At 41.6% G+C, this 16287-nt stretch overlaps 1 protein-coding gene across 4 annotated transcripts in view; it reads left to right on the top strand.

Annotated features, from left to right (window-relative positions):
- Positions 1–16287, top strand: part of LIG1 (DNA ligase 1) — a 138349-nt gene that overhangs the window by 44685 nt on the left and 77377 nt on the right. For 3 of the 4 annotated variants that reach the window (XM_040325569.1, XM_040325568.1, XM_040325566.1), the window contains exons 7-8: positions 1428–1515; positions 13971–14062. In XM_040325569.1, coding sequence (XP_040181503.1) covers positions 1428–1515; positions 13971–14062 — 180 coding nt within the window. The remainder of the gene's footprint in view (positions 1–1427; positions 1516–13970; positions 14063–16287) is intronic. The other variant, XM_040325567.1, reaches the window with a different exon arrangement.

Raw genomic sequence — 16287 nt, 5'->3', positions numbered from 1 at the left:
ATTGGTGAGATGGTTTTTTCTAGGGTTGTCCAGATACCGATACCAGTATCGGTATCGGGACCGATACCGAGTATTTGCGGGAGTACTCGAACTCGTGCAAATACCCCCGATACCTAAATAGAATACTTTCCCCCCGCCGCTGCCGCCGCCGCATCGCACCGCACCGCCGCATGGGTTAAACGCCGTGCGGGAACATCACAGCTATTCAAATGAATGCTGTGATCTTCTCCATGCGGCGGCGGCAAAGGTATGGGGGACATGGCTGGACTCGGGACATGGCTGGACTCGGGACATGGCTGCATATGTGAGGGACATGGCTAGAGGGACATGGCTGCATATGTGAGGGACATGGCTAGAGGGACATGGCTGCATATGTGAGGGACATGGCTAGAGGGACATGGCTGCATATGTGAGGGACATGGCTAGAGGGACATGGCTGCATATGTGAGGGACATGGCTAGAGGGACATGGCTGCATATGTGAGGGACATGGCTGCATATGTGAGGGACATGGCTGCATATGTGAGGGACATGGCTGCATATGTGAGGGACTTGGCTGCATATGTGAGGGACTTGGCTGCATATGTGAGGGACTTGGCTGCATATGTGAGGGACATGGCTGCATATGTGAGGGACATGGCTGGGGGGGACATGGCTGCATATGTGGGGGACATGGCTGCATTTGGGGACACATTTAAAAAAAGTATCGGTATTCGGTATCGGCGACTACTTGAAAAAAAGTATCGGTACTTGTACTCGGTCCTAAAAAAGTGGTATCGGGACAACCCTAGTTTTTTCATTCAACTCTAGTCATAAACAAGGCATTATGGAAGTGCCTTTCCACTTATTTGGGAAAGTTAATATGACCCACCACACATTTGTTCTAAGGTATTTTTTAGTTCTTTATAAACACGGGAAGTCCATACAGTATATTGCATATACATAGTTAAGCAATATGGGTGAAATCCTCATTGGATATGGCAGCAACAGAAGGGTAACCTGGGTTAATTACTTGCTAAATGGTAAACCATGTAGAAGGGTGGTAGCCCCGGAGTATGCACCTTTTGACGAACAAGTTGACAGTGGCATCTCACATTTTTCTCTGGACCTCCTTTCCTTTAAATTAAATCTGTACTGAAAATATTTCCGGGCTGTCGTCGCAAACTGGTTGGTTGCCATGATGACCCAAATACGTACATTTGACAAGTATTCAGATCAGCCAGTTTTACTTCAGCTTGCTTGCCCCAAGTCAGTGTCTCAAGTACAGAGAAAGCCAGGCAGCCTTGTGGTACAGGGTTCTTGTTTTTCCAAAATGTTCAAGCCAAGTTTTTTATTTTGTTTGCTTTTGCTTTTCTTGATCCTCTCGTGTTCTCCTATACTGTTAAATTGAAAAAAACGTATTTGTGATGTATTTTTTAATTTTTACAGGAAAGTCTCCTATTAAATCGGGTGAAGAGACGGAACAATGTACCATGGACACATTACCTGAAAATACAAAAGAAATGTGTAAGCTGAAGGGAAAAAGCTTTGTTCAGATTTGTTATGCTGCAAGAATATTGGTTATGTGGGAAAAACTGTGTAGGATATAGCTCACATCTAGTAGGACATTATATGGACATCTTAGCTTAATTTGTAATCTTTATTACAGGTAATTCTATTTTTTCATATATTACTCGAGTCCAACGTGATTAGAGGCTTTCATGCATTAAGCACTGCTGCTTATATTGGAATGATTTTTGGGTTTGAAAGCATTCCAGCTGACCCAGTAAGTTATGCTGATTGGTTTGGTCAGTTTTGTAGATGCTCACACCTGAGGTTATATTTAAATATTTTCTATTCTGAAGAAAATTAATAATATTCTTCTACACCATAGTCTATTAGATTGTTTTTTAGCAGTTGCTTATTATGACCAAATGGAAGTATTGAATGAATAACATCAGTGTACCTGTAAAATGCTCCATCTGTCGCTACAAGCAAGACATTAATCCGACCCAAAACACTTAATTGTACATTACAGCACATATAGTCATAAATAATAGGTTATATGCTGCTTCCTTTAAGTGACCTGACACTAGCTAAAGCTTCGTTGGGAAGGCCCTCCACTATATAACCCCACTCACTTTGTAGGACTCAATTTTTTGCTAGCGTATTTGGATGATAGAAGGGCATCTTGGAAATCATACTGTATCTGGACCCTATATTAGCAGGGCCGGCTTGTAAAGTTTGTTGGGGCATTGGATCCTGTGGTTGGTACTAACCACCGTAGCATGTGGTGCAACAGATGTACTTAACTGCAGGGTGCTGTACAGTTCCAGGGTCATGGTCCATTCCTTTTGGCACCTGAGTGGCTACATCTTGCTGCAGTCGTTTAGGTGGCATTCCAAACTGTATCTGCAAAGCTTGTAATCTGGAATAAGCAAGCGGAGATTGCTTAATGTGACCCACAATTTTTCTTCCTTTTGATACGATATCGGATATGGTGCGCTGACGCGGCAATCCTTCATTCACAGCCAATTGCAGCGTGTGTGCCATACATGGTATGCTTTTAAGTTTACTGTCCTCCATTGCCGTGTTCCGCTCATTATCTCGGACAATCAAATGCACGCAAGACTTCTCAATGTGACAAGCATGGTTTTTAAAGCGTCAGATATTGCTGCTGCAGTATGTGATCCAACAAACTCGCGTGCATGTTGGACTGATGTCTGATCTCCAGTGTCAGTAGTAAAACTGATTGCTATAAGGTCGGTAGTCCTGAGCTCATGATCGTGTTTTCGAACGCTGCAAAACAATTCAGGTAGATGGGTATCTGCAAAGTAGCATCTGCTTGGTAGTGAGTAACGCGGCTCAATATGTTGCATGAGCCTACGGAATCCAACGTCCTCCACAACAGAGAATGGCTGGTCGTCTAATGCAATAAATTCCATAATTGTATCTGTAATGGTACAAGCTTTGGGACTGTCATTTGCAAAATTTTTAACCCTTTCAAAGACTGTGGCCACAGATGGTCTTATACCCTGAGGCACTGTTTTGAAGTGGTACTGTTTTCTTGTATTCTGTATGCTGAACTGGATGACGTGTTTTCAGGTGGTGCATCAAACCTTTCGTTGTTGAAAAATGCCTTGGCACTGTACCCCCTCTTGAAATTTCTGCTGAGCAAAGACTGCAGATTGCAAATTTGGGGTCTTTAACAGAAACTTTAAAGTATTTCCACACTGCAGACATGGTACACTTTGCTTGTAGCGCAAAATAGCATATAATGAACTATAGTGGGAGTGAAATGTGAGGGGGGAAAAAAAGACTAAATCAATTTTAAAAGCTAAACCCCAGGCCGCTTTAAAAAAAATAAAACTCTTGTCAAGCAAGGTAGTTATGTGACGTCTGCACTGCAGTACATCTGACTTAAAAATGGGGGGGTGTAATGGGGCTTTCAAATAATATTAAAACAAAATGATACTAATAACAATTAATGATGATGAAAAAAAGTGCGATCCAATACTGATTTCTTTAAATAGTAAATCCACCACTTCCTATTTGTCTAAATGGGTTCCACTCCAGATGTATTCAAAGAACCGCCCAACATCAATATTAATAATGTGGAGGGTGATAAGAGTGAATTAATAATAAAAAATTACCTATTCAGGTAAACAAATATGCCAATAAAAGCACAGTGTTGATGAAGTGAAACCAAATATAATAAACCTGAAAAATACAGATAATACTTGGCAAAAAATTACTTCATAAACTATATAAAAATATGATGATTAATTGTGAATAAGAAAAAATCCATAAAGTGATCATTCACTAAAAGTGCATTGTGCAATAATGAATAATAATCAATACAGGTACAATAAAGAATATTTGTAGAAAAAAAATCTTTAAAAATAAATGTTCAATAACATGCATGGGTGAATACACCAGCAAGGAAGTAGGAGGGTTGCTGGTGACGTCATCTGCTCGCGGCCGCAGAGCGGAGACACTCTGTCTTATGCAAATGCTGTTGGTACAGCTTTGTTTTCTAAGTGTTGCCTTTCTTTTTTAAAATAAGTTGTCAATGATATTACACTATGGAGGCTTCCATATTTTTTGTTTGAGTGCCATCGCTGGGACCTGTGTGAGCCTTCTTATGTGGAATTGGAACAGCAGGATAGCTGTGGGATACGCTGGTACCAGCATTATTATAGGCTTTGTACAAGCCCCTTAAAGGTAAGGGGCTGGTGTTAACATTCATTTGAATCTCTACACTGTGGATAACCTGGTGGTTGCAAGCACGTGTGCCCATCTATTATCAAGCACTGAAGCAGGCTGTGGAATTCGATCCTCAGTGGAGCACTTATGCACTTTAAAATCCATGATCACTATATCTTTTTAAATATTGGATTTGATTTATTCTGCACTGGACACGTTGTTGTTTTTCACTTTATTATATATTTTTTGACATTTTTTTTATGCTTTATCCCGTGGTGGATTTTATGGGACACCTGCACTGCAGACATTTTATGGACTGGGTTGTATTCACCCATGCATGTTATTGAACAATTCTTTTTAAATAATTTTTTTTCTACAAATATTCTTGATTGTACCTGTATTGATTATTATTCATTATTGCACATAATATTGCACAATGCACTTTTAGTGAATGATCACTTTATGGATTTTTTCTTATTCACAATTAATCATCATATATTTTTATATAGTTTATGAAGTAATTATTTGCCAAGTATTATCTGTATTTTTCAGGTTTATTATATTTGGTTTCACTTCATCAACACTGTGCTTTTATTGGCATATTTGTTTACCTGAATAGGTAATTTTTTATTATTAATTCACTCTTATCACCCTCCACATTAATAATATTGATGTTGGGCGGTTCTTTGAGTACATCTGGAGTGGAACACATTTAGACAAATAGGAAGTGGTGGATTTACTATTTAAAGAAATCAGTATTGGATCGCACGTTTTTTCATCATCGTTAATTGTTATTAGTATTATTTAGTTTTAATATTTGCAAGCGCCATTACACCCCCCCCCCCATTTTTAATCTGCGATCAGTGTGTGAGCACTATTAGTCGTGGCTGCTGCTCATTAATTGTTATTTGTTTAGTTTATTGTTTAGTTTATGTGCCCTTGTTAGGTTGGTTTTGCGCATTAGTTTCCCCCATTTTTATACTAGTACATCTGACTTGTACCAAAAAGATTTTATATTGAACTGATTAAATTTGATTTGAAAAATTTAAATGGAATGTTTTGTATTGCATGCTATTTGTTTGATCAATTCTGTTTAAAAAAATTCATGAGCTTGTTTTCACTGAATTTGTCACTTTGTCAGTGTAGTAGAAGTTATACTACAGTGACATGACAGCAAGTGCTTTCGTTTTTTAAACATGACAGTACGCAATAAATATAATACAGTACTAGTATACTACAGAATAGCTCAAACTCAAACACATGGCATGCAATCCATTCCATTTGAAATCTAATTTAATCAGGTCAATATATAAAAATCTTTTTGGTACAAGTCGGATGTACTGCAGTGCAGACATTTTAAATAAGTATTGCATGGCAAGAGTGCTGGCTTGTTAAAGGCCAAGTAATACATGTTGTTTGCTATAGAAAGATCATCATTTCAGTACTATAATACTAGTTGGATTTTGTCAGTTTAAGTAAGGGAAAAGCGGCAATGCTCACCCGCGAATAGTAGTTATGGTAGCCATCCAGGTGGATGAAGTCGGGTCCCAGCAGTGTCTCGCAACCACGAGGAGCATCCGCGGTGAAGGTGCTTCTAACCCCAGCATCTCAACCGCAGGGAACGTGCTTACGCGAGTCCGGCGTCTTAACCACGAGGAATGTGCATGCCAACACAACGAGTAACGTCACCCACTGATTCTCCGACCACTACTGCGCATGCGCGATTTTCCGTGCCCTTATCGGCAAGATTTCTCTTTCGGCAAAGTGGCGAAGACAGTCTTACATTTTTTACTTATTGGCCGAAATTTTGGTGCATACCAAATAAATAAATAAATAAATAAATAAATAAATAAAAATAAATATATATAGTTGAAAGAATCTAGTCATTCATCACTTTGGCTCTGAGGAAGAGGGTCCTCCCTCAAAACTGGTTCCTGCAACATATTCGGTTCCAGCTGTAGACCTATGATTTACTGCTCGATATTACTGTTGCATTATTATACTTGTGTAGCGCTGACATTCTTGTATATTGATGTGTGTTTGCATACTTAAACATAACAATGTCCATAGACATTCTATTAAAGTATTTGGAGCCATCTAGTGACCAAATACTGGTAATGCAGAGAGATGTTTTGTTTTAGTATTTTGGTTGCCTTGGAGACGAGGAGACACAGGGGAAAACAATCCCGGTTGTTAGGGCAAGTGATCTGAGGGTGCCCGAGGGACAGTGGCCGGATTGCAGAGACTGAGAGACACTCATCCGAGCATCAGAGAACCGGATCCATCCAGCGGAGCTGACGGAGAAGCAAGTTGCAGTCACAGGACCCTGAATAAAAGTTATTACCCGGAGCTCCTGATCCAGTGGGTGAGCGGGTCACGACCCACAGTTTGCTAAGTTTACATGCAGTTAGACTCATATACAGGCCTCACTGGGATTTATAGTTCCACAGAGGAGCAGAGAAACTGACACTGAGAAGGCTTGAGGCCTATCTAATTTGACGTTTCAAGCAATTTTAAAATAGTTGTTGCAGTTACACCAGGAGCATTTTCACTTCAATTTGACTCATCAAAACTGTGGATTACAAATCACAAGGAGTTACTTGATCCAAGACTAAGTACTTTAAGTGAGATCTCACGCATAGCTAATAAAGTAGGGGGAGCTCCCAGGTATAAACCTATGTTTATGTATACTGTTTTCAAATAGCTTATGTTTAAATCAATTGTGCTGTCGTCTTACGTTGTATTTGCCTTACATTGTATTGTATTGTATTGTATTGCATTGCATTGCATCACAGCTGTGCCAAGGTAATTGAGCCAAGTTAGTGTGGTTTATTGGTAGAGTGCAGGCCCAAATTAAACCCGCAGCTCCTTCGGGGGTGAGTGCTACACTTGTATACCACATAACTATTTGAGTATGAACATTGCTTTTTACTAAAATTATTTTTGGTAAGGCATAAGGTCAGTGCGTCCTCCCTTCTTTTTATGCATGGGTAAGATAAGGCAGGGTTTTCCTGTAAATATGACCCTGTCTTGATTTACATATCGGGTGTTATTTCACTTGGTGTGTTATCCCACTGTGTAAATATCTCTACTACATACAGTAGCGTGGGGCTGCACTAGGCAGTGCAGCGGTGTCTCTGGCTTCCAGCCTGCATCCTCTTCCGGGTCCCGAGTGGCGTGTGACTTCACTGCCTGATGGGGCGGGACTTCCGGCAGCGTGGTGGCGGCGGCTTTCGATTCCGGCTGGTCCTCACAGCGGCAACATTTTTTAAATAAGACTGCTGGACGTTGGAGGACTGGGGTATTTCGTCCCCCAGCCAATCCACAAAAACGACAGTGGGAGGAAGGCTGTAGTCCTTTTTCCAACAGTGAGAGGGGGCGACATCCAGCCCATTTTTGTGCTCAAAATTATCTTGGAGGGCTACGTGCTGGAGTTCTCAGGAAAACCCACCATCTCGGTCCTATGTGACACAGGCCCCCAAAGATCAAACAAAATCTGTGGCGATGACGGCACTTTTGCAGGAGTAACTCCAACAGAGAGTAATCATCCCAGTGCCCAGGGAAGAGGAAGGAATAGGGTGCTATTCACATCTTTTTTACTATAAAAAAAAAAAAAAGCTGTTGAAAGTTCAGGTTAATACTGAATTTAAAGATCTTGAACAAGTCCATCCGTTGCAGAATTTTTTGTAATATATTCAGTGAGGAAACTTCTTCCCCCGGGGTGTTGTCTAGTCTCTATAGATCTCAGACGTGTATTTACACATACCAATAGCTCCAACGTCGCAGAGGTATCTGCGTTTGGAGATCGGAGGAGGGGGGGGGGGTTGGGGGTAGTGTCACATTTTCAATTCAGGGCCCTCCTATTCGGTCTCTCCTCTTCCCCAGTTGTCTTCATGAAGATTATGACAGTAGCGTTGGCACCGCTCAGGCTGTAGGAGGTCTCAGTGGTACCTTTTTATCTGGACGACCTCCTTTTTATTTGTCAGCTCAAAGGACCTGCTTAACAAGGATTTGAGAAGGGCACAGAGCCATTTAGAAAATTTGGGTTGGATTCTGAGCAAGGATACATAAAAACCTCATTCTCTCTCGGATGATCATTTTACTGGGGTATACCATCAACTCGGTATAGAAAAGGATTTTCCTCCCAGAGGAAAAAATGATAAAGGTGCAGGCTGCAGTAAAGAAAGTACAAACAAATGTATCTGTTGCAGTTCGGGCAGCTATGTCCATGCAGGCTTAATCCCAGCTGTTCAGTGGGCCCGCCTCCATTTGAGAGACCTACAGCAGGCGATTCTACAGAACTGGGCCTAAGGAGAGTCTTTTGAAGAAACGGATCAGGATCACCCCTAAGAGCCATTGTACTGGGGCTGTGGGCCTTCAAAGAGATAATCGGGGACTGACACATAGATGTGTTGTACGACAACGCCACAGCGGTGGCATACATCTCAAAGCAAGGAGGCACAAGAAGCAGGTGTCTTCTAACCTTGGCCTTACAGATTCCGAATTGGACGGAAGACAACTTGGTATACAGCAATACACCTGAAGGGTAGCCTAAACAAGATGGCAGATTTTTTAAGCAGAAGAAGGGTGCTAGAATCAGAATGGAGTCTAAGTACGGAGAGTTTTCAGAGGATAGTAGGCAGATAGGGTTTTCCCCAGGTAGACCTGTTTGCATCCCAAGCATGTGCAAAAGTACCAGTCTACTTTTCCCTGAACAGGCAGGACCAAGCAGCCGTCCTGGACGCACTAGCTCAATACCTGACCTTCCGCTTGTGTTACGCCTTTCCCCCTGTGCAGATGATTCCTTTAGTGCTCAGAAAACTACAGGGAGAGAATACGATGCTGATTCTAGTAGCTCCGTATTGATTTGAGAGCTTGGTTTTTAATCCTATTAAAACTAACGGTAGAGCCCCACTGGTTGCTTCCTGTACAGAGGGACCTACTGACTCTGGGTCCCCTTCTGCATCTCGATGTAGGTCATCTCGGGCTGGCAGCCTGGATTCTGAGGAGCAAATCCTGAGGAGAAGTGTTTAGTTTGTACCCTACTAAATAGCAGGAAAAAGGTCACAAGGGCAATTTATTTTAAAACGTGGAAGTGCTTTAACACCTGGTGTGTCGGAGTTGCTCTCCACAGAAGGATATTTTTGTTCTTGAATTTCTCCATGACGGGATGGAGAAGGGTTTGGCAACCAGTACCTAAAAAGTTCTGGTAGCTGCACTATCCGTTTTTCTAGAGAGAAGGTTATCTCTAGACCCTTTTGATCATCGTGGTGTGTGTGTGTGTTTTTTTTTTTTTTTTTTTTAAAGGTACTAGCTAAGGCTAGGCCAGTTCCATTTAAGTTTTCCCCCCAAATAGGATTTGAGTATTTTTGCAGGGTATGACTGAAAGACCTTTCAGACCACCAGAAGAAGCCACAACATTGCTGATGGCAGTCACCTCAGCTAGAAGGGTCAGCGAACTACAGGCATTATTATTGATCATTGAGCCTTTTTTTGACAGTTTTTTTTTTTTTCCCCCAGACCGGGTAGTACTGAAAACAGACCTAAGGGTTTTGCCGAAGGTTGCTTCAGTCTTTCACAGATCTCGAGATAATTCTACCAACATTCTGTCCATTTCCATCATGCCCTAAAGAGTTTTCTAGTCTGGGCCTTAAAAGATGCAGTTTACTCCATCTGGAGGTAACAGAGTTTAGAAAGTCAAATTTCTATTTGTTTTATTTTCTGGGTCTTGTAAGGGTTACAGAGCTTCTAAAAGCACCACAAAGCTTATAGGGCTGCGGAAGTAGAACCTCCCCGCAGGGGTAGTGGCCCATTCAACGCGGGCTGTAGCAACGTCCTGGGCAGAGCGAGCTGGGGCTTCACCAGGGCTAATCTGCAAGGCGGCCACATGGACCAGTTACTTCACCTTCACTCATCACAATAGGATGGACCTGCTGACGGCGGCAAAGCAATCGTTTGGCAGGAAGGTCCTGCAGGCAGTGGTCCCACCCTAAGAGTAAGTACCTCACTTATCTCCAGGATCTGTCCTGAAAGACGAGAAGAGAAAATCTTAGACTTACTGGGAACAGTGTTTCTACAAGTCTTTCAGGACAGCGCCGATGACCCTCCCTTGTTAATGAATGTTAATATGGTGTTATTGCTATGTACTGCTTATATAATTTCTGCATGGCTGGAGGTGCTTGCTAATGACTGAGATCATGGTGGAAGTGTCCAGGCTTTAAAGAAATGACTGCAGTGTTTCCTGGGAAGTGGGCGCAGCTGTGCTCTCTTTAGGTGCTGTCCTGAAATACTTGTAGAAATACCGTTCCCGGTAAGTTTAACTAAGGTTGTTCCCCCCCCCCCAAGACCCACAAATACCCTCTTATTCTGCTTTTATAGCATATTCCCTTAATTTAGTAATGCCAGAGAGGAGGCATGGCTGAGAAATGAGGGTCCAATAGACAACACCAAGGAAAACCAGCAAAACACTCAGGTTAATGGCTGTTCACCTGTACCAGAGCAAGGTCCAATATTGGCACAGCTCCCATACAGCCTATCTGACAAAGACAGGTTTTACGGCAACTATATCTGATTTCTTTGCAAAACTTCCTGCCTTTCTGAGACCACCTTTTAAGGCTTCTTTAATGAAGATTAAGAGAGTGAGGTGGATGCAGAATAGAGTCCTGCAGAGCAATTTTCCCCACCTGCATTGTATGAAACACAAAATAAGGCCTCATGACAAATGGTTTTGACTATTGGGTCACTTATTGATGCATTGCATACTAGCCTTAACAGAACAGGAATTTCTTTTGTCAAAGCAAGCTCCTATGGGCACTAAACAGCTGCCAATATCTAAAAAGACCTTTCCTCTGCACATTCAGATTAACTGTGCTCTTATTAATCTTCATCTACAGAGTATGGCTGCAGTACTAAATGCCAACGTGTTTTGGCCCTTGCAGCCTTCCTTCCATAGCATGTAATTAAAAAAATTAAATACATGATATTTATATTCTTAGCCCCTACTTCGCACAATTGCAAAGACGGGGTTACACAATAAAAACAATTGGTCTGATCAAAAACGCATGGAGAGAGCACTCTGAAAATTAAGATGAGCTTTCCATGTATTAAAGGTTAAGTTGACGGCGGACCAAAAAACAAAGATGCAGAGACCTAGTGCATTACCAGGTGACATTTTTAATAAAAATTAAAGTATGTGTATCTTCATTTTGCAGGTCATACACAACAGCCAATTGCTTAACAAGCAGTAAGACCAGACTTACTTAGCCCTCATAGGGACGAGAATCGCCACGACTGACTCGCAAGCTAAAGTGTTTTAAGGGATGGACCCTCTTTAGCAGAGCATGACCAATCTGTACATTGTATTTCATACTTAATACATTCTTATCCTTCCACATGTCTCCCCAAAAAATGGGGGAGGAGCACTCCTAGCCAAACAGATTGCCTATTTATACAAATTCATTAAATACCACAAGAGACAGACTTTTCTGACTTCTTTGGTCAGTTTAAACCCACACCAGGGTGTTAAGGTGCAAACCAGGGTGCCAGCCCCATGCTAGCCCTAGTGCATGCTCTTGGCATTCCTATTATGGAATAATTAGATTATCTCCTATGGAGGAAGTAGATAGCAAAAGCTCTAATGGACAATGCATCTCCTATTTACCTAGATGTTTCAATGATTTGATTGAATCCCGAATGCTCAGAAATGGGCGCTGTAATCATCTTGTCACCTTTAGGCAGTTTAGGCCAGTGAGATTTTTTCACAGAAAAATCTCTGGTTTATTTGATCTCATATTCTTTGTCCTTTAGTCAAGAGGTTGCCCACCAGCCAGCGTTTGCTTGGGTGTTGAGGAACAGTGGGTAACACTTTTCAAGGCAGCCCCTTTTGTCCAGTCTCAGCACTAAACTGTTAACGGAAAAGATTGCCAATTTTATGAGTAAACCAGTTTGTCTGCTTCTGAAGACCAAGTATTCCCTGGTCTGGTGATCAGTCTTGCAGCTCTGTCGTTATTGACATCCTTCCTTCTCACCTACCAAAAGATCCTGTTATCACATGTTGGGCTAGAGAAGAGACATGGGCATACGGTAGGGTTTGACAAATTTGCTTGGAATCTAGGAGCCAGCTAAAAAAGTTAGGAGCCAGAAAACGCACCCGTCCCGACGAGCTTGCGCGCAGAAGCGAACACATACGTGAGCAGCGCCCTCCATATGTAAACGGTGTTCAAACCACACGTGAGGTATCGCTGCGATTGGTAGAGCGAGAGCAATAATTCTAGCTCTAGACCTCCTCTGTAACTCAAAACATGCAACCTGTAGATTTTTTTTTAAACGTCGCCTATGAAGATTTTAAAGGGTAAACGTTTGTCGGCATTCCACGAGCGGACGCTATTTTGAAGCGTGACATATTGGGTTTGAATTTACTCGGCGTAACATTATCTTTCATAATATTAAAAAAAATGGGGATAACTTTACTGTTGTCTTATTTTTTTAATTAAAAAAAAGTGTAATTTTTTTCCCAAAAAAGTGCGCTTGTAAGACCGCTGTGCAAATACGGCGGGACAAAGTATTGCAACAATCGCTATTTTATTCTCTAGGGTGTTAGGATAAAAAATATATATAATGTTTGGGGGTTCTAATTAGAGGGAAGAAGATGGCAGTGAAAATAGTGAAAAATGACATTACAATTGCTGTTTAAATTGTAATGCTTAACTTGTAATACCAACGGCCACCAACAGATGGCGCCAGCTCACACAAGGAAGAGCTGGGGACTTCACAAGGCCGCGGCCTCAATTACCGGACATCACGGGTCCCCCGCGATCGAGCGGCGGGGGAGGTGGGGTCCCCCGCGATCCTGGGGAAAAGGCGCTCTGCGGACTAGGCCAAAGCCGCGGCCTCGCCTAAAACATCCTGCCCGCAGCGATCCCAGGATCGCGGCGAGCTGCGGGCAGGATGTTTTAGGCGAGGCCGCGGCTTTTTTTTTTTTTTGCCCACCTCTTGCCATTGCTATTTCTAGTCGCCCTGGCGACCGGGATTTGTCGAGCCCTGGCATACGGTCTGTGCTGGGGCCCTGATCCTTAGAGAATTCTCACCTCCCAGTCTACATCCTGGAATTTCAGTAAAGATGGTTGTTTCTATAATCACTGGATCATCCAGAGCACTAAAATAGCGCCTAAAAAAAGCCTCATCTGCAAGTGTGAAGGCCAGAGTGCTTTCACACTGGGGAACTGCGCTGGCAGGACGTCAGTCCTGCAAGCAGCTTCTACACCACTCCTAAAGCGCCCCTGCCCTTTGAACTGCCACAAAAACTATGGTAAAGTGCCACTAAAACTAGCAGTGCTTTACTGCCGACGCCCCCGTGCTGCCAGTGTGAAAGGGCTCGAAGGGTGCAGGTAACAGTATTTCACTGTCAGGGTTTACATACACTTTTTTTTTTTTTTTTTTTTTTTTTTCACCAATGTCAGCTATTTTGCTTGGCATGTAAAGGGTTTAAACTATGTCCAGTTTTTATTGCTCTTTGTGAATCCACTTGGGAGATTTTAATTATGGTAATGGGAAAAATAGTTTTATTTCTTTTTATTTTGCTATCGAAGAGAATTCTCTAACTTCTTTTCCCACTGACACCTTGTCAACAGAAGAGGGAATGGTTGGATTCAAAGCTTGACAAAATGTTAACCTTTCTCTGTTCTGTCTAAAACAATTGGGCTTTATATGGTTTTGTAGCAGAATGCGTCTTAGATTACCAAGTCTTAAACAGTTAAGGTAATTCTAAAAATGTTTTTTTATTTTAACAGCTGTTAAAAAATCTGAAGTTAAGTCTGAACCTGAAGAAGAGACTGAGCAATGTACCATGGACACCTCACCTGAAAAGACTGAAGAAAAAAGTAGGGATCAGCATCTTTTATCCAAGCACTTATTCCTCTGTCAAGATATTTATGCTTCATTTTATAATTATAATGAAAATAACTTAAGCATGGATTATGCAGGGCAGAACCTTCTTGGTAGTGTAAAAGTGACCAGGCGGCTCTACAGTCACCCATATCACTTTTATAAAATAGCTGGATGCTGGCTGAAAGGAAAATGGCAGCAATTGTGAGCCTTGTACCATGAGCTTGTTTTAACCACTTGAGTTTCAGGCGGTTTATAAACTGTGGATGGCAAGTGGGTAAGCCTCCGTTCACACCAGTGAGTCTTGTCATGCGATTTGACAGTTCCAAATCGCATGACAAATTGCACCCTATTGTCTGCATTGGAACTGTTTAAATCGATGCGACTGTAACTTTGCGATGCTGCACTGATTTTAAAGAAAAGGTTCCTGCACTTTTTTTAACCACTTGCTTACTGGGCACTTAAACCACCTTCGTTCCCGGAGCAATTTTCAGCTTTCAGCACTCTCACACTTTGAATGTTAATTACTCAGTCATACAACATTGTATCCAAATGAATTTTTTGTCCTTTTTTTCATACAAACAGAGCTTTCTTTTGGTGGTATTTGATCACCTCTGGACTTTTTATTTTTTGCGCTATAAATGAAAAAAGGCGGAAAATTTTGAAAAAAAATGAATTTTTCTTAGTTTATGCGATAAAATTTAGCAAAATATTAATTTTTCTTCATAAATTTTGGCCACAATTTATACTGCTACATGTCTTTGGTAAAAATAACCCAAATTAGTGGATATTATTTGCTCTTTGTGAAAGTTAGAGAGTCTACAAGCTATGGTGCAAATCATAAAACAAATATCACACCTGTTGTACCGGTGCCTATCTCATTTCTTGGGGCCCTGAACACGCCAGGAAAGTACAAATACCCCCCAAATGACCCCTTTTTAGAAAGTAGACATTCCAAGGTATTTAGTAAGATGCATGATGAGGTTTTTGATGTTGTAATTTTTTCCCACAATTCTTTGCAAAATTAATATTTTTTTTATTTTTTTTTTCCCCCTCACAAAATTGTCATTGTAATAGGTTATTTCTCTCACATGGCATGTGTATACCACAAATGACACCCAAAAATACATTCTGCTACTCCTCCTGAGTATGGCGATACCACATGTGTGGGACTTTTTCACAGCCTGACCACATACAGAGCCCCAATATGCAGGGAGCACCATCAGGTGTTCTAGGAGCATAAATTACACATCTAACATGTTGACTACCTATTACACTTTTGAAGGCCCTGGAGCACCTGGACAATGGAAATGCCCACAAAGTGACCCCATTTTGGAAAGCTAACACCCCAACGTATAATCTATGAGGCATAATGAGTCTTTTGAACGATTCATTTTTTTCCAAACGTTTTTGGAAAATGTGGGAAAAAAATGAAAACGCATTTTTTTATGCAAAGTTGTCCATTTATAAGATATTGCCAACACATAGCCTATACATAGCAAAAATTACACCCCAAAATACATTCTGCTACTCCTCCTGAGTATGGCGATACCACATGTGTGGGACTTTTTCACAGCCTGACCACATACAGAGCCCCAATATGCAGGGAGCACCATCAGGTGTTCTAGGAGCATAAATTACACATCTAACATGTTGACTACCTATTACACTTTTGAAGGCCCTGGAGCACCTGGACAATGGAAATGCCCACAAAGTGACCCCATTTTGGAAAGCTAACACCCCAACGTATAATCTATGAGGCATAATGAGTCTTTTGAACGATTCATTTTTTTCCAAACGTTTTTGGAAAATGTGGAAAAAAAATGAAAACGCAATTTTTTTATGCAAAGTTGTCCATTTATAAGATATTGCCAACACATAGCCTGTACATAGCAAAAATTACACCCCAAAATACATTCTGCTGCTCCTCCTGAGTATGGCGATACCACATGTGTGGGACTTTTTCACAGCCTGACCACATACAGAGGCCCAACATGCAAGGAAGACCAACCGGTGTTCTAGGGACACATAGCATACACATGACAAGAATTACACCCCAAAATACATTATGCTAAGCAAAGGGTAAACAAAAAATGTACCTGTGGTTTTAGTAGCGCAGTTGTCCACGGGACGATAGCACTGGTCCAGGCAGCAGGCAGGGACTTGGTCAGCAAAAGAAAATGCAATTGTCCAGGCAACAGGCATGATGGCATAGGTCCTA

The sequence above is a fragment of the Rana temporaria genome, chromosome 10 (genome assembly GCF_905171775.1).
Source record: "Rana temporaria chromosome 10, aRanTem1.1, whole genome shotgun sequence".
Taxonomy (NCBI): domain Eukaryota; kingdom Metazoa; phylum Chordata; class Amphibia; order Anura; family Ranidae; genus Rana; species Rana temporaria.
This window is presented reverse-complemented; position numbering and strand designations above follow the sequence as displayed.